Below are 26,532 nucleotides of genomic sequence, written 5' to 3'. Positions count from 1 at the left end.
AGTTTTCGAAAAATTTAAAAAATGCCATAACTATACCAAATACGAAAAAAGAGATGAAACATGGTGATTGTATTGGTTTTTTGATTCAAAATATAACTTTAGAAAAAACTTTGTAAAATGGGTGTGACACCTACCATATTAAGTAGAAGAAAATGAAAAAGATCTGCAGGGCGAAATCAAAAGCCCTTGGAATGATGTCAGGAATACTGTTCGTGGTATTACATATATAAATAAATTAGCGGTACCCGACAGATGTTCTGGGTTACCCTCATCCACATTTTGGTCGATATCTCGAAAACGCCTTCACATATACAACTAAAGGCCACACCCTTTTAAAACCCTCATTAATACCTTTAATTTGATACCTATATCGTACAAACACATAGAGTCACCCCTGGTACACCACGATATCTCGTAAAGGCGTCCACCTATAGAACTAAGGCCCACTCCCGATTAAAATACTCATTAACACCTTCTATTTGATACCCATATCGTACAAACACATTCTAGAGTCCCCCCTGGTCCACCTTTATGGCGATATCTCGAAAAGGCGTTCACCTATAGAACTAGGGTCCATTCCCTTTTAACATACTCATTAACACCTTTCATTTGATACCCATAACGTACAAACACATTCTAGAGTCACCCCTGTTCCACCTTTAAGGCGATATCTCTAAAAGGCGCCCACCAATAGAACTAAGGCCCACTCCCTTTTAAAACACTCTTTAATACCTTTCAATTGATACCCTTGTCATACAAACACATTCCAGGGTTACCCTTGGTTCATTTTCCTACATGGTTATTTCCCCTTATTTTATCTCTACAGCTCTCAGCTGAGTATGTAATGTTCTGTTACACCTGAACTTAGCCTTCCTCACTTGTTAATGATGAGATTAGTACCGAACGATCGTTGGACCAAATCTGATGGCGGATTCAGGTTCAGCGCATCAAAATATATTGGAATAAATGTGTCGCAGTACCAGATCCGTTGCCTTTTTTTGTGTGGCGGTGTAATTAATCGTTATTAATTTATTCGACGGCCTGCCTTATAAAACTTGTAAAGGGATTAAAATGCATACAGTAAGAAAATAAGATACATTACTCGCTTCCCAAGGCAGTAGGTTCTATGTACCGGAGCGACTCGGGATTTTTCCCGACCAAAGGCTGTCATTTCAGTGTAACCCCATTTAATAACGCTACAACAAGATACATCACTTTCACTTTTAAAATTTTTTAGTTTGTTAATTATATTAATAAAAAATAAACTACGAAACGTCCATTTTCCAACTTTGAAAGCCCATGTATTTTTTGGGGAGTCTACTTAAAAAAACAAGAAAATTCATTAATGGGTCCAATACCCAACCGAGTGCAATTGCTACAGTCGTTATCATGGTACGATTATTTTGATTACTTCAATGTTCATTTACTATACAGTTAATCGTTAACGTCTATTTTATTTCGATTGTCTTACATTTTCTTGGCGAGGTAGTTCACATTTTAAGAATAAGTATTTTGAATTATTGAGGGTGTGAGGTCAACAAATTTAGTGCACTGTCCCAAAACTGCATAATAGCGCAAAAATAACAAATCTAGCTTCTTGTTATACATTCACACCTACATTATAATTTATGTTTATCAATAAACAGTATTACGCTTTCTCAATTGAAATAAAAAAACTAGCGAGATTAGTAAATAAAAAACAAAACCACAAAAGCTACCTCTTAAATATTATTTTGTTATTAAACATTTAAAACAGGAAACAACTAAACCCACATTTCGTAAGGGGAATCATATTCATTAAATTTAATTTGACACCAACTACACAACTACAGAAACTTACGAATTTTAACCCACTCAGCATTTAGGTGAATCAATTTTGAACTTCCCTACATATCAATACAATTTGATTACTCTTTCTGACTAAATAATGAGTTATCATACAATTGAACAAAAGAAATAATCAAATATGAATACTTTTGATGATGAAAAACAAAAAACATTTTTAGATCACTTTTTGGAATCAATTTTTAAGTCTTTTAATGAATAAATTTTAATATTTCATAAAAACCAACAAAAAGAGTAATCAAATATGCTTACCTTTGATGATCAAAAACTGAATATAGTTTTTCAATCACATTTTGGAATCATTTTTGAATCAAATGTGTTTACTTTAGGTGATCAAAAATTTATAATCATTTTTCATTCAGCTTTCTGAATCTTTTATGAATATTTTATGAATATATTTGTTGGCCGAATAATGAATTTTATACTTGTTGAAATTTTACTTTTCATTAAAAATTTTATTTTTTCAATCATGAAGATAAGAAAAAATATATAAAAATTTTATTATTCATGCAAAAAATATTCTTCAAGACAAAGATAATGTAATGCTGCTCGTGAACGAAGATTTCTCCAACCATTTCTCCCCTTCAGCTTCCCAAAGAATGAATACATAATGATTGGACAATACATATGTAGGTTGTGAGCTATTTGAACCCCAGGTAAGTGAAACTATCTTGACATACCTGGATACGGCTTCAACATCCCGTATCGTATCCGTATTTTAAGATGCAGACGATAATGCTGATGTTGAATGTTGTAGTCGCAGGTGTATATCGGTCAAGTTTGTTTGCGAGTTAGCTGTGGTTCGAATAGCTCACTTTCGCATGCTTTCTTCCCCTGATGAAATAAGATTATTATGTAGTATCCTATTTTGAATGAGATATGAAGAATAAATGCATTATAATGGCATTCAAAAATGATTCAAAAATCTCAACCAAACCGATTGAAATATATTCACGAATATGATCAGAAAATGGATGTGAAAAGCAGTCAAATATTACTCTAAAACTATTAAAGCTCAAATCTACAATGATATCAAATATTAAAAAGGCGTTTCGAAATAGGAATCATGAATGATTATTCAAGAATAATCACATTTATGGTACATTTATCTCCCGACGATACATAAATTTTCGAACAGAAAATGCTTTTAAATTTGAACGTTTTTAATCATCTTGGGGTATGATATTTAAATATTTTTTGATCAAAATTTTCCAAAAATGCTGGCTGGGAATACATTAAAAATCCTTTAATAATTGGAAGCGTCCTTATGCTCACGTAAACCTTTTTGATTTTTTTAGGAAATATGAAAGTTAGTTTTGAATCTTTAATAAAAATCAAACAAAACAAAAAAAAAAAAAACACTCAATTTATATATACATACAACGTATATAAAGTATTAGTAATATTAGTGAAAATAAAGTGGTACGAAAATTGTAAAATTAAAGTAATCGATATCTATTGTAATGTACATACTATACATACATACCCACTATACACAAAAACGAAGGGAATCTAATTTAAATTGTAAACTAGTATTATACTCTTAAAAAAATCATATACTTAAAAATATATCAAAACTATCAGGAACTTATGAATTTAAAAATAAAGAATACTGTAAAAAATGTAAAAATGAATTTTGATGCGTTGCCCATACTCTTACATACATACCTACATAATTGCAAGTTGCGAAATAAATTCCTATTTTAAATTTAAAAAAAAAAAATTTATGAGTTGTAATTTTATCTATATATAGTACATTTTAAAAATAAAATTCTTAACTTCTCGACTATTTCTTTCAGATTGCTTTGAGCTGAAAAACGCGTATATTCTTTATTTCTTTTGTAATGTTTTCATATGTTTTCATTTGGCTTATTTATTGTTTGCAATTCCGCGCATACAACGCCATTTATACAAAATTTATTTTTAAAAGTAAACACTACTTTTTAAAGTAGTTGTAATCCAAGATTTATAGGCGCATAGTCATAGTCAAAATAAAATAGGTTTTAAATTTAGTTGCAGCTTTGTTGACAGATAGCTCATAGAAAATAAAAATAATGTCAAAAAGCTGCAACTAAATTTAAAACTTATTTTATTTGGACTATGACTATACGCCATAGTGTTTATTTGTACGGTTTTGAGAAACAACGCGTATTAAGAAAGAGCGTGAGCATAAGGTACGTTATATCAAAATTCGTTTTTATTTTGTATGCTAAACTAAGTTTTTTATACTATTATTGTTATATATATACTCACATTTCAAATTATTTATTATTGCTATAGCAATTGAACATCTACTAACTAATGCAATTTTGTATACCTTTTTGTTTTTGTACATTGTACAAGTTAAATGAAAATGCATGCATAATTGTAATGGCTTGTGAATTTCTTTAGTCGCTTGTAAATTTTTGTTTATTTCCCAATGTTGAGTCGATTTAATTGGTTGGTTATAGGACCGTACAAATTTTTCAAAGAAACTGAGACAAAAGTAATTTAGGTATGGGGTTTCGAAGTTCGAAATTGGAACAATCATGATATATTTCTTTTAATTATTGTATTTAAAAAAAGTACGAACGTGCTATACCTTCCTTTCTTTGACGTAACAGAACAGATGTTATGCGGCCTATAAACCTGTTATGTAAACATTCAAAAAAGTATATCATTAAGGCCCGGTTTTTCAGTACAAGTTCAACGCATTTTCTCAGTTAAACTACGCTTAAACTTATTCTGCAGTTTTTCAGTCTATTTTAACTGAGGTTTCAGCTGAGCTTAAGCGGCCGATATGACAGGGTTAAACTCTAGTTAACCTATCGCTTATTTGCGTTCGTTGGCAATGACGTCGAATATACCCAACACGCATTTGGGCTTAAGTACCGCTACATCTCATGTTGATTGAGAATCATGACGTTCTGAGCAAAAAAGGAAATATTTTATAAAGCAAAAAATGCTCTTACTTAAGTTAAAAAAATATAGTTTCCAACTTGTATTTATGTGTGGTTCTCTCACTGGACTCAAATGTAAGATTACAATGCTACAGTATTTTCAAGAAAATAAAATATGTATAACATATATTTAATTAATAGCGCTTCCTTGCTGCTATCAGCCAGGTGTTTATTTCTCACAATAAACAGCTGTTGGCTTTGCTGGCACCACCTCGGGGAAGATTTTTTTTCAACCCACCAACTCGATATCTTTCCACAGGTGGGTTCCGATAAGAATAATTTTTTGGCCGTATCATCATCTTTCATTCACATAACAGGACGTAGCCGCCGTGTTTTAATTGCCTGGACAATGTTGGTGTATGCATAAAGCTCGTACAGCTCTTCATTATATACCTTATTTTGTACTCGACGTTGCCGACTCGTAGTTAGTTGGCGCTCAAAAGTAAGGAAATCAATACAACAACAACAACGGTCTAAAGTCTATAGACTTATAAGCACCGTTTTTTAAGCAAACGGAAGTTATACTCGAAAGTGCAAAGGAGCTATCCCGTTGAAAGAATGTAGCGAATTTCTCAATATTGCATTCTCTGATCAAAAAAAGAAATGTGACTTGAAAACTTGCCGTTTTCAGGAATGGTATGGGCAGCTACGCCGATAGACGTTGCTCTCCAATCGTTTCAATTCTGGCAGGTGTCAAAGTCAAAACAATTTATTGTTGTTTTTATCAAATTTTCTTAATTCTTTTTTATTTCGATAAAATAAGTTTTCTGCAAAATTTTGTCTATAATCTTTTGTGGAATACAAAGTGACGTTAATCTTTATGTCTAAAAAATTCAGGTAGCGGCTTATATTGTTATTATATTTGCTGTTGTTGTTGTTGTAGCGATAACGACACTCCCCGAAGGCCTTGGGGAGTGCTATCGATAAATAAACGGTTAAATAGAGTTTCGGTACGTTCCGGTAACCAGCACCATTAAAGGACTAGCTCAATCATCTCGGAAACGATTTAATATGACCACATGAAACCCTCCAAGCCATCCCGCCCTCCGACCCCCCAGATCCATGAGCAACTTGGGGTCGCCAGAGGCTCGGCTGTTAAAGAAACAGTATTCGCCACGGGTAGGTGATGTTGACAATTGGGTTGGAGAAGCTATATACATATATATTGCGCTGGCAATCCCTTGACAAGGTTGTTCTACACAACCCTTGAATCAATTTGGTATTTTAGTCGCCTCTTACGATAGGGGTATATTCTAAGCCCCCTAACCCGCTGTAGTTAGAATTCATGTCGAACTTGTCAAAAAAAGGGAAAACGTCAACGGGATGGGAACACCTGAAGATTCATTTCATCATGCACACCAGTATCAAGCCGGTTTTTGAAAAAAATGAAAATTCGAGAAAATCTTACAAAAATTTCGAACTGTTGACTAGTGTTCTCTGAATTTTGAGTATGCAGCTTTTTTTTAAGCTCAATTGTCTTAAACTCACTTGCAGAACGGAAAATTGTATCTTTAACTCAAGAGTTTACATGAAATGAGGAGTTAAACTCATTCAATTTTGACACATTTACATTAGCTCTGAGTTTGAAAGATAACTCGCCATTCAGCACGTGGACCTTATAGCGTTTTCTTTTCTGGCTAAAGTGTTACGCTTTTTGTACGCCGCGCAAGGCTTGTTGGCCTATTCTAAAAAATAGGCAACGCCTTTACGGGGTTTTTCGTTCTTTTGTGAAAATTGTTGCCTGCTCGAAACGCAAAAGCGTTACACTTTTACCCTGTATAAAATGGCGGTGTGGCTGTGCAACTCTGTGAAACTCTCAATTCGCTCTTAAGTTCCACATATACTCTGTTAATATGAGTTAATGTGGTGAGTTGAAATGTTCTTGGCATGCACTATAAATGTTGGAACATTTTCTGGGGTAGGAGTAATTCTATTAAGGCTTTACCATTTACTTAGGCAACAATTTATTTCAGAAAAGAAAACGCTATTAGTCTACAAAGTTAAAGTTATACAAATAAAAATAAATGTAAGGCGCGATAACCTCCGAAGAGATTTTAGGTCGAGCTTGTCTTCCAATTTTCGTGGTGCTTCTTTTACAGCCCAATTCTAAATATTCCCTCGGAGCACAAGAAGAAGACGACGGGATAACACAAATCCGCCGGAGTTGCCTGCTTCCATTCAGCAAAGCAATTTTCTGGCGGCCAAGTGGAGTTGAATTCGCCTTGCGCCATATGCCAAAATCTATTTAAGCCTTCTTGAAAAATCCTTGCGCAATTTCTGGATGGCTGCATCAAATATACCAAGAACTCTTCCTTGCTTATGATGTACTTTTCGACTTGAAATAAATAATATTGTGGTAGAATGTACATATTTTAGCACAAATTTGAACAAATAAGTGTTCTTTCTTAAAAGAATCAATTTCCTTTAACTATTTTGATGCATTCCCTTTGATTTAACAAGTTAAAAACTCCTATGAAATGGCAGAGAAATCTCGCTCTCCCTCACATTCATGATACCTACTTTTCTCCCATAACCGGTTTCCGCTTTTTCGAACATTGTTCAGAATAGCAGGAAAGGGAGAAGTGAAAAATCTCACAAGGAATTTTTATTTAGAATACGAGGAATGGGAGAAGGGAAAAAACTCGTACGGAATTTTTGTTAAGAATTTGGCTGTTAATTTTTCCTACAAGTTGGCGGGACGGGACCTACATGTTTTATGCCGACTCCGAACGGCATCTGCAAGGCAACTTTTCATGGTAGAAATACACTCGTAGTGCTTGCCAAATCACTGCCGAAGGGCGACCCCGCTTAGAAAAACCTTCTTATTGAAATAACTTATTTCTTAAATTTAGATGTTGCTTTGCCCGGGCGTGAACCCAGGATCTTCGGTGTGTTAGGCGGAGCACGTGTGGTGTCACGGCGGCCGCATACTCAAAGAAAAATTAGAGAACTCTAAATAAACGGTTAGAAGTTTTCATAGAATTTTCTCGAGACTTGGGCATTTTTCGAAAACGTTTTTGAGATTGGTTTACATGGTTTCAGTTGCAAAATTCATAGGAGTTTTTTCTTAATATATCGAAAATAAAATAATTTAATTGAAGAAATTTACATTGCTACTTTTCTGCTCGCTGCTGTATGTTAGTAGGGAGGTTGTCCATATATTGAGTATATTCTGATCGAAGCTTCGCCTCTAATTCCAACATTCTGTAAGTGATAGAAGTTCAACCAATCAAAATATGCAGCAGTTAGCTAAGCTGAGTGCACTGCGGAAATATGCATGAAAAGTGTTGAGCGCTTGAAATTATACAAATTATTACTACATCGAACAACAACAACATCAATCAATCATAGCATGCTACATAACTTGACATAAGTTTGCGAGTAAAGAATTCACTAAGCAGTTTTATATGTAAACATTTCTTTCCATGTTTGGTACTAAATTTTTTATGTTTGTTTTTTCGAATCTGTGAACTATTGCTAATGCCCATATCTCTTGTACTGTTCCAATTCAACGTATGTAACTTCGATTTTCTTACTTGTTATAATAATAACGCAATATTATGATTTCGATTTTCGAATACATTTATTTGTTTTGCCGCATGTATTTTTGAAAACTGTTTGGGTTCAAAAACCGCTAACGTATTTAGTTTCCAGTTTAGATTTTTTTCAATATTATATAAATAAAAATTTATAAAATAACCCAAATATAAATCTATAAATATTTTCTTTTAAATAAACGCCGATGGTGTTAATTATCGAATAGCATACAAGCAACTTAAACAACTTAAGAATTAAAAAAAAAAAAAATTAATTATGTATTAAATAATTTTTTTTAAATTAAATAATATGTATATGCATAATAAGATATATTTATAAAAATAAAATAAATAAATGTAAGGCGCGATAACCTCCGAAGAGATCTAAGGCCGAGCTTCTCTTCTAATTTGCGTCGTGCTCCTCTTGATTTTCCCTACAAATTGGCCGGACGGGACCTACATGTTTTATGCCGACTCCGAACGGCATCTGCAAGGCAGATGAGTTTTCACTGAGAGCTTTTCATGGCAGAAATACACCCGGAGCGCTTGCCAAACACTGCCGAGGGGCGACCCCGCTTAGAAAAATGTTCTTCTAATTAAAAAACCTTATTTCTAAAATTTTGATGTTGCTTTGCCCGGGGTGCGAACCCAGGGCATACGGTGTGATGGCGGAGCACGCTACCATCACACCACGGTGGCCGCCGTGATATTTTTATATTTTCAAGTAATATACCACTAACGACACTTAGCTTGCATAAATCTTAATGCAATTTTTTCGGTTTTGTTTTATAATTAAATCTATGATTATTCAAATCGACTTTCCACTTAATTTACGTTCATTTCCTTTGCTTTACAGATGAGATTGAATGCAATCAAATAACGCAATATTATGATTTATTGCAAGCATTGCAGAATTTAGAAATTGAAGGTCTTCCGCCAGGCGGTGGGTTACAGTCAAAGTGAGTACTACTATACTGCCGTCCTAAAAAAGAATATGAGTATCTACATTTTTTACTGAAACTAACATATTATTGAACTTAACTTGATTTTTTTTTATTGAAAATAAATATTGTGACGAATATTAGCAACACTTAGGGATACTATCATCTCTAAGCCGTGACTGAGCAGTGACTTGTATGCACATAAACAAACATTATGTCTACACATATATCCCTACAAGCAGCGGAGAGAAACGCACAAACACATGCATATATCTGAGATACTCCCAAAAGTAGGCAATCATCGGTGGAAGTATCACTCACATATACACGCGCATGTGGCTATGCGAAAAGCTATAATCGTGCATCTGTAGTTATAGCTGGTAAGTTTATAGGTAGTAAAAAAGTAGTAAATTCTAGAAAGGCCTAGAAGTATGCCGACGAGGAAACCGAAGAGTATAAAAGCAACACCAGCTGAGGCATGGGCAATCAGTTTGATTTAATCAAGCTATTGGTTGTGAAGTATCAGTGTTATTGTGAAGTACTTTTTATAAAGTCCATTTTGCATTATTGAATATTGGAGTTATTTATTCAACAGTTTAGCGATACGAACGTTAGTAGAAGGTTGCAAATAAGAGGAATGAATACCACTAAAATTCGTTACAATATTTTAGACTAATTTCGATGTAGTTTTTCTATTTATGCAAGAAAAAGTTCAAATTAGAATTCCTTGTACACGAATTTGTCGTTTTTGTAAATGACTTATGTTCGAAAACAAAATTCAGATACCCACATTCTTTATTAGAATGGCAGAATACATAACTACATTTAAATAAAAAAAATATTTTTGTCTTTTATTATTATTTTTTGCTTATCAGGTATGCAGTCATCGAGCGAACGTTCAAGGAAATATATCCAGATCAGGAATGCGAAGTACGAATTTTTAATTTTTAATGCAGCTTTATTTATTGCTTTTCAATATTCATTTCATTGAAGAACTCTTTATCATCCTTATAATATTTATCTATCTTAATCTGTGCTGCAAAATATGCTTTATATATAATATATTATGTTATGTTTATTTATTATGGCTTTCTTTTTATTATATTATATATTATACTATTCCTTTTTTATAAATTTCTTTATGACCGTTCTTGTATAACAAAAGCTTTTCTTAGTAGAAACAACTCATCATCACAACTCTCAGTACATTTAGCTCTTGGTGAAGAAGGTATTATACTGCCGGCCATAGCAAAAAGGCAGTGAAACTCATTTATTACCTTTTAGGAATTTTAATGCCAATAAGCTTCTGCGATTGTTATTATTAGGCCTGGAAGCACTGCGACCTGTGTGTAGATCTATTGTGCATGCCATTACAGCCTAATTTTGTACGTGGAAGCTTTTAATGTATCTCAGTACCTCTTTAGGCTTATTACTCCATATCACATGGGGACTAAGAGTCACACCCCCATCTACGTGGTGGAAGTCTCTGCCTTGACAGAGCGACGCATTCGCAGATAATGTGAACCGGTGTTTCATTCTCCAGCTCACAGAACCAACAAATTTGAGTATCGGATAAATTTAAAATTTACTCATTAATGAACAAATACACATTCAAAATGCCCACTCAAAGACTAAACAAAGTTTTAAATTTGATGTTTACTTAAAAAATCTTAAATTTTCCAAACAAAAATTCAATTTTCTGCGATTTTACTTTTTATACTTCACTCCCTTTTTGCTATGGAGGGTAGCATAGAGTTCGTTTGAAACATACAACAAACTCAGAATAGCCATGTCCTAAACAGAGAACGTATAAAAATAGAGAACTGCCAACAGAACGATTAGTGGGAAACAGTAAACCATCCAATCGCGAACAGGTAATTCACCATTGGGAAAATGTGACATGAAATTCGTCAATTCTAACGCTACAAAAATATTATTTTGATATAATAAACACAATTTAACTATTTTTTAACGTTTTCAATAACTTTTTTTTGTGAAATTTCAACGAAAACATCGCGTTTTTTTGTTAATCTTCAAGTAGGTAATGTGGTGAATTACCTACCGCCACTTTGGACAATTTCTCTTGCTGTCCGTCGTTGGTTATTCTCTATAAATTTACGTCTCTGTTCTAACTATAAATATACTATTTCTTTTTAATTTTAAAAGTTATCTAATAAAAATCTTGCGGCTTTTCTTCATACAACGCATTGACAATATAGTCGGTTTAGTTCCACTTGCAAATCGCCTTGTTGTATTTTTAACTCAGATTTAACCTCACATGAGCGCTTAAACTCATATATTCTTGCTTTGTACACAGAGTATATTAACTTTGATTGGATAACGGTTGCTTGTACAGGTATAAAGGAATCGATATAGATATAGACTCTTCCATATATCAAATTCATCAGTATCGAAAAAAAATTTGATTGAGCCATGTCCGTCCGTCCGTCCGTCCGTTAACACGATAACTTGAGTAAATGTTGAGATATCTTCACCAAGTTTGGTACACGAGCTTATCTAGACCCAGAATAGATTGGTATTGAAAATGAGCGAAATCGGATGATAACCACGCCTACTTTTTATATACATATATAAAATTTTGGAAAACACAAAAAACCGGATTATTTAGTAAATAATACACCTAGAATGTTGAAATTTGACGTGTACACTGATATTGAGACTCTTGATAAAAATTTGAAAACATTTTTTAAAATGGGCGTGGCACCGTCCACTTGTGATAAAATCAATTTTACAAATATTATAGATCATAAATCAAAAATCGTTAAACCTATCGTAACAAAATTCGGCAGAGAGGTTGCCTTTACTATAAGGAATGCTTTGAAGAAAAATTAACGAAATCGGTTAAGGACCACGCCCACTTTTATATAAAAGATTTTTAAAAGGGTCGTGGACCAACAAAATAAGCTATATCTTTGCAAAAAAGAGCTTTATATCAATGGTATTTCATTTCCCAAGTGGATTTATAACAATAAATAGGAAAAACTTCAAATTGTAAAAAGTGGGCGTGGCACCGCCCCTTTTATGACTAAGCAATTTTCTATGTTTCGGGAGCCATAACTCGAAGAAAAATTAACGGATCGTAATAAAATCGGGTACACAAATTTTCCCCATAGCAGAAAATATTTCTAGAAAAAATGGACGAGATCGGTTAAAAACCACGCCCACTTTAATATAAAAGATTTTTAAAAGGGTCGTAGACGAAAATAATAAGCTATATCTTAGCGACAAAGAGCTTTGTATCAATAGAATTTTACTTTCTAAATTGAGTTATAACATTAAATTAGAAAACACTAAAATTTTTGAAAATGGGTGTGGTACCGCCCCTCTTAGGACTAAGCAATTTTCTATGTTTCGGGAGCCATAACTCGAAGAAAAATTAACGGATCGTAATAAAATCGCGTACACAAATTTTCCCCATAGCAGGAAATATTTCTAGAAAAAATGGACGAGATCGGTTAAAACCACGCCCACTTTAATATAAAAGATTTTTAAAAGGGTCGTAGACTAGAATAATAAGCTATAACTTAGCAAAAAATAGTTTTGAATCAACGATATTTCACTTATCAAGTTGTATTGTAATGGGGGACATGGGGGGACATTTTTTTTAAATGGGCGGTGCCACGTGTTATGTAGAAAAGTAATTTATCTGAAATGAAATGTGCATATGAAGCTCAAGCTGAGTATATAATGTTCGGTTACACCCGAACTTACACCTTTACTTGTTTTAACTAACTCTGCTTTAAAAAGATAACTTGAACTCACCATAAAGTTGGTTTACTTTGTGTGCGGCCGATGTTTGATGTTGCTGTTATGCCATGTTGATGCATAAGCTCCTGCTCTATCAAACTGCAGCACAAAATCATTTTATCATTTTCCGAAACATTAGTACTTAGCAAGTTTGTCAATCTAAGCCGACGGCATTTCCTTTTAAATGGCTGAAATCGATGATGTCTTGTCTTCAAAAAATAAATGTTAACCACTGTTAAATTGGTTTTCGTAAAACAAAATGCTCACAAAAGTAAAAGAAACTTTTTTTGAACTTTCTAAAAAATATTCAAAATCTACTATCACCAAAATTTCTTTTAAAAAACATTGAAGCTAAAACCAAATGTTATAAATGCTTAGAACATGTCTATACTGAGTATGTTATGATTAGTCAACGCGCAATATATTTTAACATGGGTAGATGCATGCGAATTATTGTAGGTTTAACCCGAAACTAAGAGAACAAAATGTCGCTGCTTTTTTCTGCTCTAGATATCTGTCCGAGTCACATTGCATGCAAGAAGTTATCGCAATACATTTAAAAGCGTGGCTTCTTTATAGTTGAATATTCTGTTTACTTAATAATAACGCTATGCGACAAAATCAAATTTTTTTTGGGTATTGGACCAAAACAACTTTTTTGAGGAGATTGAGGCTTAAGTATAAAAAGTACTATCTCCGTTTTCCTAAGTTAGCCTCCAAAAAATAGATATCGGCTTTCGAAGTTCGAAATTCTAAAAAAATAAAATTTCGAAATGTAGAATTTCGAGCTTCGAAAACCGATATCTATTTTTTGGAGGCTAACTTCGAAAAACGGAGATAGTACTTTGTCTACTTAAACCTCAATCTCTACGAAAAAGTGGGTTTGGTCCAATACCCAGCCGGCTGTTGCACAGTGTAATATTCTCACTCCTTTAGTCATGAAAAGTTAAAAATGGTTTAAAAATTCGAATAGAAATGTCATTTTTAAAAACTTTATAAACCTTTGTATTTTTTATGAATAAGGGGATTACGCTACTAAATTTAACATATTTTAAACTAATCAAAATTTCTTTCTACCAATTTTTATATGTCTGCATATTTTGTAACCCGTTTGAAAGAAAAAAAAAACATTAACACAAAACTAACTCTTCATCTTCTGCAATGATGGGCTTTAGTGCATATTTGTATATAAGCAAACGAAGGAAACGGCGTCTGCCTTTTCTATGCGAAAACTCCAGTGGTTGTATTCAGTAAATTTGAAATGTACACGTTTCTTTCATATTGTTACGAGTTTAGTGAAATTCCGCTTATTCCAAATCTTCTGCTTACGTTCGAATCGCTAAACTGTTGAATAAATAACTCCAATATTCAATAATGCAAAAATGGTGTTTGTTAGACTACTTTGGAAGTACTTCACAATAACACTTCACAACCAATAGCGTGCTTAAATCAAACTGATTCCTGACTACTCAGCTTGTGCTGCTTTTATACTCTCTGCCCGAATGTCTAGACGTTTCTTCTTCTAGAATTCTCTACTTGGTTACCAGCTATATATGTGTGTATTTATAGTTTATTACCTCTCGCATAGCTATATGCGTGTGTATATGTGAGTACTACTGCAACTGATGACTACATCTGTGTGTGAGTTATCTTTTCCTTGCCTTGTATGTACATATGTGTGTACATGGTGATTAATGTGTTTATGTAGCTTGCTTTAATGGGTTTTTGTTGTTGTGCATTTACTTAGTAACAGCTTAGAGATGGTAATATTCGTCACAATATAAATTGTATAAAAGAAAAATTTACACTTCAAAAATCACAGTTACTGAATCTATCGTCACGAGTAGAACTATTTTAGGGTACTTGGTATTTATTTTTACGGCATTGGTTTCAAAATAATGCGTCCATGGTTCGTAAGCTTTCTTCATTATTTAAAAAATGGTGTTTGTTAGACTACTTTGGAAGTACTTCACAATAACACTTAGCTTCACAACCAATAGCGTGCTTAAATCAAACTGATTCCTGACTACTCAGCTTGTGCTGCTTTTATACTCTCTGCCCGAATGTCTAGACGTTTCTTCTTCTAGAATTCTCTACTTGGTTACCAGCTATATATGTGTGTATTTATAGTTTATTACCTCTCGCATAGCTATATGCGTGTGTATATGTGAGTACTACTTCAACTGATGACTACATCTGTGTGTGAGTTATCTTTTCCTTGCCTTGTATGTACATATGTGGGTACATGGTGATTAATGTGTTTATGTAGCTTGCTTTAATGGTTTTTTGTTGTTGTGCATTTACTTAGTAACAGCTTAGAGATGGTAATATTCGTCACAATATAAATTGTATAAAAGAAAAATGTACACTTCAAAAATCACAGTTACTGAATCTATCGTCACGAGTAGAACTATTTTAGGGTACTTGGTATTTATTTTTACGGCATTGGTTTCAAAATAATGCGTCCATGGTTCGTAAGCTTACTTCATTATTTAAAAGTTCATCCTATTTTTTTGCTTTTAGTTGGGTGATTTTCATAAAGCGGTTTAAATTATTCAAAATGCTTCATAAGAACTGCTTAACATTTTAATATCAATCAAAAAAAGTTGCAGTTATCATTTCATTTTTTGGACCGCGAATGTTCGAGAGGAGAGCGTTACTGTGTAAGGAATTTTGTATGGAAGCAGGTTTGATTGTGCACTTGAATGGTATTTTAATTTGGTTTGGCCATTTTTTTTTATGTACATAAAAAATGTGTGAGTAAATGTGTTCGTAAATTGTTGTTTAATGCGGATAAATTTTTGTATGAACGTCTTGTGAGACTTCATTTTTAACATGTTATTTTCTGACACAGTCTTGTTCAGAAGCACCTTGAGACTTTACATTTTCCAACTGGGCTTTCTCAGACCAATACACTAAGTTTTCACAGCTTACCCATTTATAGATCGATATGCGTACTTGGTAAGCAAGAAGTTTATTTTTGAAATACCTTTCATATCAGAATTTGCAGAGCGTTTTTTAACACCTTTGCTCAGCATGAATTCAATACATTTCCAATAAACATTTGGGCTTGAGTCACATTAGAGCTTAAGTTGATAAGTAGCATACTTCCAAATATCAAGTACTGCTTCTCAAAAGTTGCTTATCTCGAAAATCAATAAAAAGGACATGTTTTATATGGCAAAAAATGCTGCTTCTCAAGCTGAGAAAAAGATAGTTCTCAACTTGTAATCAAGTGTCATTCACTATTTGGACTCAAACATAAGATTTCAATACTAAAGTAATTTAATGAAAATAAAATCAAACATGTATAAATGATGCCAGCCACTTGTTTATTTCTGCTTTGATTTTGCCACCTTAGACCACATTTTTATTTTCAACTTCACCTCAACTTGATATCCAATGTGGGATATCAAATAGAGAAATGGTATAGATTTCTGAGCTATAAATTAATATAAATTTCTCTAAGGTTGGAGTTTAATTTGAGACTGACTTCGGAGATCAACACAAGAACTATGTATATAGAGCTCCCTACAAGTTTTTTTAGTAATGACGAAAGTACGTTTTGCATAAATAATTTTTTGAATTGGTGTTTCAAGGCATTTTTAAAAACATATGCTTTTGAAACAAGCCATCAACAAGGAGAAAAATTAATACAAACGAAGAGCTTCTTAAAAAAATGTTGTACATTTGGACGAATAATTCCAATGCTTGTTACAAAAAGTTGACAAAGTCAAGGATCATCCTATGACACTGACCAAATAATGGTTTTGCGCTTGCAAAGGTGACTTAGTGAGAAAAAGCCAAGAAGTGACAGCCCAAAGCGTTCAGCAGACCCCCAGCTGGATAATAATGTTCTATCCCTAATTAGGAAAAACCGAGATGTTGCAGAGAAAAAAACGTCAAAAAGCAGTATGCGGGGCATTCCTAATTCGAAAAAAACAAACATCCAGACAGAAAAGTTTGACGAAAGGGTGCTGATTTGGAAAGTAAGTTGTAAGTCCACGCCGTTCTATACGATGGGAACCGCACAGAAATTTACGTGAACGAGTGTCTTCAAGAAATGTCATCTGCCATTCCTACATCCTCACAATGGTCCAACGATATTTTTGGCGAACTTGGCTCCAGCACATTACGCTTGTGTCACCAAAAATTTGTTCGAAGATAACAATGTATGTACATTATGTTAGTAAAGGGCCTCAACTAACTTACTTAATTAGCGCTTAATCGTTTTAGCAGTTATGTCGCTTCTTCGCTAGGTTAACTGGCGCCAATCAATAGCTTTCAACTTGATCCTTCCAGCGGAGTGGCGCCGCCCACTTCCTCTGCTTCCGTAGGTGGGTTCCGATCAGGGCCGGATTAACAAGTAGGCAGAATAGGCAGTTGCCTGGGGCCCCCTAATTTTAGGGGCCCCCGAAAAATGAAAAAGACTTCTAAAATCTTTCTTACAAATATAAAATTCTAGAGAGTGAAATAAAAATATAATCTGAACTGAAAATAAATTTTACTCAAATAAATAAAACTCAATTGACCGCATTCAAAAGGCGGCGACCGACAAACTAGACAAGGTTCCTAAAAAGGACATTTCCGACTCATTTGACAAATTGTATGAGCGTGCAAAGAAGTGTATCCAAGTGAAAGGATATATAACCTATATATATATAGGTATATTGAATAATAAAAAAGGTTTATAAATTTTCTTCAGTTGGAAGGTCATACTGGTGAAAATCTAGCGAATCTTACTGGAGACTGTCGTTTAGATATTCAAAATTGTAGAGGAGAATAATATGACGACGCATTAAACATGTCCGAAAAGTGTAAAATTGTGCAAGCAAGAATGTTGAGTTTGAATGAGAATGCGATCTATGTTCCCTGTTTTGCGCTTTCCCTTAATTTGGTTGAAGCGCATGCTGTGAAGTGCTGTTTTTATGCAGCCGATTTTTTCGCCATTATGCAGACATTATATAATTTTTTCCGCTTCCACCTATCGTTGGGGCGTATTAAAAAATAAAATAAACAATGAGAAAACTTTGAAGACATTGTCAACTACACGCTGGGAAGCACCTTCGAATGCGACGAATGCAGTTTACGATCCATTTGATATCATATTAGAGGCTCTAGAAATCATTGCTGATGATGAATCACAAACTACTGATGCTCGTTTGAGGCGACGTGTATCGCGAATAAAATGCGAACATACGTGTTGGTTTTATGGAACTCTATTTTGACTGCTATGCGTTCACTGAGTAAGTCATTGCAAAGTGAAAAAGCAGATTTGCAAATGTGTGGTTTTTTGTACGGATCGTTAGAAGAGAGTTTAGTTTCATTCCACGTGCGAAAATGTATATGGAAATTTCAGAGAGATTTGCATTTCTCATTAACTTTTCTCTAAGCGATGGAGACCTCCACGAAGCTATAAATAACTTAGTTCGTTTTTATTCTAGAGATTTGGAAGCATTTTTCATTGAAATAAAACAATTTCAAAGTTACGTCAACTCCAGATACACTGATGCATAAAAAGCTTATAGTCATTTGTATTAGATTCTAATGGAAGATCAATTAGACGATGTATTTCCTAACATGGAAATAGCTCTTCGGATTTTTTTAACATTAATGATCACAAATATTTCTGCCGAACGATCCTTCTCGCAATTAAAAAGAATCAAAGCTGCCGAAAGAGCTACAACGCGACAAGAGCGACTCGAGATGTTAGGTATACTTTACATTGATTCAGATTTATTGAACAAAATCGATATTGATGATATAATTGATGAATTTGCCGAAAACAAATGTAGAAAACGACATGTTTAAAATGTAGATAGTAATTTTATTGATATTATTACATTGTGACAATAACATTTAAATAAAAGATATAAGTTTGTATTTTTTAATCAATAAAAGAAGGGAACGGACTTGAAAAAGGGCCCCCAAATTGATGGTTGCCTAGGGCTCCGTTGACGGTTAATCCGGCCCTGGTTCCGATACAAATACTTTCTTAGCCGGAGCATCATCTTTCATTCGTATAACATGTTGATATTACACTGAGGTGTTAAAATTAATGCTTCATAGCTGCCTGACCTTATTTTATAATATCCCTTGTTTTTATCACTATTTCATAAGCTTTTCCTGTATTTGGTTTGATGTGTTGGGTCTTTGGTGTGTTATCGTCATTGTTACCAGGTTAATTGAATATTGTTAACTTAATATGTATTTGTATATGTTTTATATCATTTATACATACTGCATGAATCTTTTTTATTCTCTCATCATCATGCTTACTAATATGTGACCTGGAATCACGAAACGACCCTATTGTGCGAAAACAAGTTTTCGAGAAAAACGCGTTTAAAGTTTTTGTTTAGCTAGACTCTGTGCAGCGGCCGACCGTTGTGAACGAACTTTGTAATTAAAATTTAAGTAACTTCCCGATAAGCTACAAGCTTGAAATTTGGAATATAGTTCAGAACCCGATGACAATGAAATAATAAGAAAAAAACTCCGATAGGTGGCGCATGGATCGAATTATTTAAAAAAATCGTATTTGTGGTCCGATTTGGCTTTAAATGCGATTTGTGAAGAAAACTAAGATAGATAGAAAACTGCGGTTTGTTCCATTGGAAAGAGCGTTAAATTTCCTATAAGAATTAATCAAAAAGTGAACAACTGTATTTTCGCACAATAGGTCCCTTTCATGATTCCACGTCACATACATATGTATTTCAATACAAATTAAATGTTTTGTTGAATATATAAAAACATGTACTAAATTTTTGTTTCTCTTCCTCCAATATATACTTGCAGAGCCCATCTCATTGAACCACCTAAGCAAAAATTAGAAAACAAATAAAAATAAACATTTAAAATAAAAAATTAAATCGGTTATTACTTTGATAAAGTGCAAATTTTACTGAAATAACCAAATAGATAAAAAAAAATTTAACAAAAAAACACAACACACAAGTTATAAGCAGACGCATAAACACAACAAATCATAAAACAAACATGCAAAAAAACTGCAAATAACTCAGACACAACCCCTTAAATTTAATCTATAAACAAAACAATAAAACAGACAAGGATTAGGTTAATAATGTATAAATGCAGATTTCAGATGGAATTTGAAAATGGAAGCGTTTACTAAAAACTGAGTTTACTGAGCGTTAAAAACACATAAGCGCCGCATGTGGGAGGCACTTTGGATACCAAAAGCTACGACTATCCATTTGTTGAAACTTTAATGCTTTATATATGTACATATGTTTCTGGATTTTTGTTTTATGATTACAAATGGCGTGATGATATGGCAGAAACGAATTTGATTTTCCCACTGTTGGTGTTGATATGAAAACATGGCGTTCTACACAGATGACAACAGAAGCCTACTCTAAACCTAGATTACCAATGGAAACAATAACACAATGCTTTAATATTAAATACAATACATAACATGCAGTACATAAAAACAGATATATTTAATGAAATCTATAATACTATACAATTGACATGTCTAAAGAAACAGATTTCCTTAACTCTATATTAACTAAATAATCTACTAAACACATTTAAAACTTCCGTCTTTAAGCACCTGCCTAATAAACACCAACAAATGCGTGAGAATCTACGCGAAATATGTGTAATCCTATTAAAAACCTGTTTATGTTGTTCATATATATGTTTTGGTAGTGTTAATTTGTGTACCGAAACAGAAGCTGAAAAGAAAAACAAGAAAATTTAAAGGGGTTGTTGCGAATTCGTTATTTTCTTTATTGCAAATCATAAACCATCGTTGGGCACATTTTTCTTACTACTAAAACCATAATTTTCTATACTTTTTTGTCTACATTGTTAAAAAAAAGGAGCACATAATCGCAAGCACCACAGGCAGAAAGAGGAAGGCGAGGAAAGTTAAGCATGCATCCTCGGCTGAACCTGTTCAGCAACAAAAACAAAGAGCAACTATATTAATTCGAAAGCGTTGCGGTTGTCTGTCAAATAATTTTAAAAACAAACAGAAACAAATTTTATATAATAATAACAGCACATTTACACAATTTTTGTTTTTTAGATTTTATTTTACATTTCATTGGATTTTATATACATTTTTATTTAATAGCTACAATATTAGCGAAATACAAAAGATTGGTTTACAAGTAACAATAATGCAAAAACAACACAAATCCCACAAAAAATGCAACAAAACTATGTTAAACTAATAAATATACAAAGAAGAAAAACAAAACAAACAAAAAACTAATAAAGATTTTATAATTTTTCCATACTGTCAGGAGCTATATATATATAACTTACATATGTATATTGTGTACGTACGTATTTGTAATTTGAGTAAAAAAATGTATAACAGTAGTTGAAGAGCTTAATGAAAGAAAAAAAAAAAAAAAAAAAAGAAAAACGTAAAAAATATAATATGTAAGTGAGTAAAACAAATGATAAAATAAAATAAGTAATTAAAAAAGCAAAAGAAATGGTAATAAGATATACACTCGTGTTTGTAGTGAATGTTATTAAATGCATGATGACTAAAAAATACAAAGATTATATGTAAAAACAAAAAAATGTTTTATTTTTCCGCAAGACCTGTAACATATAACGAGATTATCTTCATTTTCGTTCATAGCTCCTTTTCGTTTCTATGATCGGTAATTAAAAAAAAAAATTATGTAAGGCGCGAAAACCACCGACGAGATTTTAGGAAGAGCTCCGAAGAGAGAGAAATAGCAACAACAAGTAAAGGTGTCTAAGTTCGGATGTAACCGAACATTATATACTCAGCGTGAGCTTCAATTGTACATTTCATTTCAGATAAATTACTTTTCTGCATAACACGTTGAACCGCCCGTTTAAAAAAAAATGTCTCCCCATTTCCTCTTACAATAAAACTTTATAAGTGAAATATCATTGATTCAAAACTATTTTTTGCTAAGTTATAGCTTATTATTATAGTCTACGACCTTTTTAAACTTGTTTTATATCTAAGTCTTTAACCAATCACGTAAATTTTTACTAGAAATATTTTCTACTATAGGGAAAATTTGTGTACCCAATTTTATTACGATCTGTTGATTTTTCTTCGAGTTATGGCTCCCGAAACATAGAAAATTGCTTAGTCGTAAAAGGGGCGGTGCCACGCCCATTTTTTATATGTATTTGAAGTTTTTCCTATTTATTATTATAAATCCACTTGGGAAATGAAATATCATTGATATAAAGTTCTTTTTTGCAAAGATATAGCTTATTTTATTCGTCCACGACCCTTTCAAAAATCTTTTATATAAAAGTGGGCGTGGTCCGTAACCGATTTCGTTAATTTTTCTTCAAAGCATTCCTTATAGTAAAGGCAACCTCTCTGCCGAATTTTGTTATGATAGGTTTAACGATTTTTGATTTATGATTATTAATATTTGTAAAATTGATTTTATCACAAGTGGGCAGTGCTACGCACATTAAAAAAAAAAATTCCAAATTTTTATCAAGAGTCTGAATATCAGTCCACATGTCAAATTTCAACTTTCTGGGTGTATTATTTACTAAATTATCAGGTTTTTTGTGTTTTTTTTTTTATCATCCGATTTCGCTCATTTTCAATACCAATCTATTCTGGGTCCAGATAAGCAAGTGTACCAAATTTGGTGAAGATATCTCAATATTTACTCAAGTTATCCTGCTGACGGACATGGCTCAATCAAATTTTTTTTCGATACTGATAATTTTAATATATGGAAGTCTATATCTATCTCGATTCCTTTATACCTGTACAACCAGCCGTTATCCAACCAAAGTTAATATACTCTGTGTGCAAAGCACGCTGAGTATAAAAAGGCAACACTTAGACACCAATTACAAAGCGAGCAGCGGGACATTCATATGGCTGAGTGGATACTCTACACTAGTATACTAGACATGGCAGTTACCGGGCAATATAAATCGTTAGCCTTTAAAAAAATACTTTTTATCCATTCTAAACCTAATCGATTGACGCGGAGCATTGGAATATCTACTGCGATCGACCTTCGCAAAAGGGTTGGCTATCTAGAAGTATGAAGACTGTCGATATACTTGTAACTTAGTTGAAATTTCATCATCATTAACTGACGTCTAGTTGTTGCAGTACTGAGTCCAGCACCAAGAGAGATAAAGTCTATCTCCATCTATCTATTCCAACTCAGCGGAGGTCTTCTCTTCCTCTGCCTCCAAATGCGGTTGCCGATAGGAATACTTTCTGCACCGAAGCATCTTTGTATATTGGCATATCTTGCTCATATCTGATATAAAGCTTATACCGCTTCTAGTTATACCTCTTCGAAACTCGCCGCCAGCATCACAAACAGGACCATAAACCTTCTGGAGAACTTTTCTCTTGAACACTACAAGAACCAGTGCATCGTCTTTTCACACCGTCCATGATTCCTAGCTATACATCAGGACAGGTATGATGAGAGATATAAGTTCTTCTACCAGAAAAAACATCTGCGTTCAATGATTTGGAGTTAAATTTTCTATTTGCTTACTTTTTTAGTTTAATCATCAATTTCACCAAATCCAACTGTATACCAGTCATATCATCTCCACAATCGACAAGTGTTATCCTTTGAAGTTGTGACTATAATATCACCCGCATAGCTAAAGGCGCATGAAAATACCTCTGAGTCATGACCGCTCAAGACTTGCGAACATTGACTAGTTTCGCTTAACCACAAAAGCGCAGTGTGATCCGCTGAAGCGGTCATAAGACGTGCGCCTGGAGGACTAAAATCTGAAAGCAAAGTGTTTGTTAAGAAAGGAAATTGAGATGAAACCAATTTACCTTTGATACTTCGTCTGTATGGCCTTCCATAACTGATAGCAACTCTAAGTCACCTTGTAAATTCCAGACGCGAGCTGCGCAGTCACTGCCACAGGTGGCCAAACGACAGCCAGTCGAATCGAAGCAAACATCGAGCACCTCCTCACGATGCCCAGTAATATTAAACAATGGCTCATCCAGACGCCTTATATCCCACAATTGAGCTGTGCTATCTAGCGATGAGGTTGCAATGCGATTACATTCAAAATTCCATACCCAATTGCTTAGCTCAGCGGTATGGCCGCGCAGTTGAGAGATGATGCTGGTAAAAAGAACTTGATTTATGTTTAATTTCCATACCAAAAAGGTATGTAAACTTACTATTTCGGCTGATTGAAAGCCACTGAGAATACTACATTATCATGACCCTTTAGCAACTGCTCCTCGCCAGCGTCGTGAGTATTGATAATGCGACACATGCGGTCATAGCTGCCAGTCAAGCAGCGAGTTTCGCTACGATCAAAACTGACATTGGTCAATGGCAATATATGGCTCACACGACGATATGAATAGTTCTTTTTTTGTGTGGGTTCTTGCAATTTTGCAATTTTGTAATGGCCTGACAGCGGATCGGCGTAGTTGTTGATTATTTGTTGTAGAACCTGTGCATCAGTTGTATTTATATTTGTAATTTGCGTTGAGTCAATTTCCAGGGAGGTCGTTGCCTTGAATTGTTGTGAGCTTGCTTTAGCCGTTTGTGAGCTTGAGTTATTACGGTCTTGTTGTGGTGATTGTTCTGTTTTTAGTTGGTCAGCTAATATGCTCTTCAGGACTCTTTCAGCTTGTGTACTAAAAATGATTTTGTTAGAAATGTTTCGTCAAGTACAAGATCGTTACTTAGGTTTTATATCCAGTAGGTCTATATGATGAAGCACCTCCTCGCTTTCGGCAATGCGGCAATTGAGCGCTAGACCTAATTTTTTAAAACTTTTAAAAGCATTTTGTATTGTAACGTAGAATTACAATAACATAACCCCCCTGTACTTCCTTTTCTTCACTTTGCTTAAACCCCCCTGTACCTCTTTTTCTATAGCAGAACCCCATGTACTTCTTTTTCTATAGCATAGCCAACAACCACTATGGTAAATAACCACCTCATAAATGGCGCCCGAGCAGGAACCCTCCTCCATAGATGACCGTGGAAAAACAAATACACCACCAACACTGCCGTGGTGGGTTCGACGAACACACCACCAGAAACAACAAACACCGGTTCCCGAAGGTACGATGCTGAGTACCGACTCACTCAATTGGATCTACTTAATGAAAGGGGAGAGACTGATAGAGGAGTGCATGAAGCATAGGATTTACGTGGAGGGCCAAACCGTAGCCGATCTGCCCCGCGCACTGAACACGTACGTGCAAACAAAACGCAAGAGGAAATCAAGCGAAAACCTACTGAAGGAGTTGGAGAAGGAAGTAGATGAGGACGACGGGAGGATGCCTTTGTGCTACTTTGCCCCCCGCGCCCTCCTAGGTGTTGAGCGGCCCGACGCCTTCATGACCATTCGACGCCTTCCCCTCAGCTCTGGTTTCGGCCGTGATTCGATGCGTGCGCACAAGGGGCTACCGCTGTGCCGTTACGGTGCACTTCTCCTCCGCACACGGGTAGACCCATGGTGTCTCGGCTGGTACAATCCCGCCCCCCTTACGCACCTTCTACAAGTGTGCAAGTAGGGAGGCGGAGGTGTCCAGCGGTGAAACCAGCACTAACCCGAGTCCTCGCAGTCTCTTCCCCAGGTGACCGACCCAGCCTACTATCGATTCTGCCGAAGACTGCCGATGAAACTGATCCCGCCGATACCGTCAATCGACCCCGCCCGGAACGACCCGCCGCTGTCCAGGTAAACCCCATCGCCAGCCTACTTCCCCTCTCACCACGGCTCTGGTGTTGCCCCTCTGGTGCCGCCGCTGCTACAACGACCGTTGGCCATCCGCCATCCTACCGCCGTTAAGCCGCTGCATCCGTCCCGCCGCTGCTAGGACGACTGTTGGCCTACCGCCGTTAAGCCGCTGCATCCATTCCGCCGCTGCTACTACGACCGTTGGCCATCCGCCATCCTACCGCCATTAAGCCGCTGCTACGAAGACCGTTAGCCGTCCGCCATTAAGCCGCTGCTACGACGGCCGTTAAGCCGCTGTTTCTATCCCCCCGCTGCTTCCGTACCACGTACCAATCCGTCCGTTACCCGACCGTTCAACCGTCCTGCCGAACCTGTGCAATAACATAACCCCCTGTACTTCCTTTTCTTCACTTAACTCTGAATCCCCCTGCACTTCTTTTTCTATAGCATAGCCAACAACCATTATGGTAAATAACCACCTCATAATATTGTAACGAATTTACTGCAACTCCGCTTATTTCAAATCTTCTACTAACGTTCGAATCACTAAACTGTTGAATAAATAACTCCACTATTCAATAACAACAAAATGGCCTTTATTAAAATTTTCACAATAACACTACTACTTCTCGACAGATAGCGTGCCTAAATCAAACTGACTAGTCGTGCTTCAACTGTTGCTGTTTTTATACTGTTTGGTTTCCGCGTTGCATATTTCTAGGCTTTTCTATTTCTAGAATTTACTAGTTAGTTACCAGCTATAACTACGTTTATAGCTTCTCATATGCGCGTGTATAT

The 26,532-nt window shown here is 34.8% G+C and overlaps 1 protein-coding gene across 9 annotated transcripts in view; it reads left to right on the top strand.

Annotated features, from left to right (window-relative positions):
* The window catches only part of alph (alphabet), a 192,311-nt gene that overhangs the window by 40,060 nt on the left and 125,719 nt on the right, over positions 1–26,532 (top strand). Inside the window, exons 5-7 of one of the 9 annotated variants that reach the window (XM_067761680.1) lie at positions 9,177–9,279; positions 10,137–10,191; positions 19,831–21,525. The exons of the other annotated variants lie outside the window; for them this stretch is intronic. Of the exons in view, the coding sequence (XP_067617781.1) occupies positions 9,177–9,279; positions 10,137–10,191; positions 19,831–19,845 (173 nt within the window). The 3' untranslated portion in view covers positions 19,846–21,525. Of the gene's footprint in view, positions 1–9,176; positions 9,280–10,136; positions 10,192–19,830; positions 21,526–26,532 lie in introns of those variants that run through there. 9 annotated transcript variants of the gene reach the window in all.

This window comes from Eurosta solidaginis, chromosome 1 (assembly GCF_040869045.1).
Source record: "Eurosta solidaginis isolate ZX-2024a chromosome 1, ASM4086904v1, whole genome shotgun sequence".
Classification (NCBI taxonomy): Eukaryota; Metazoa; Arthropoda; class Insecta; order Diptera; family Tephritidae; genus Eurosta; species Eurosta solidaginis.
This window is presented reverse-complemented; position numbering and strand designations above follow the sequence as displayed.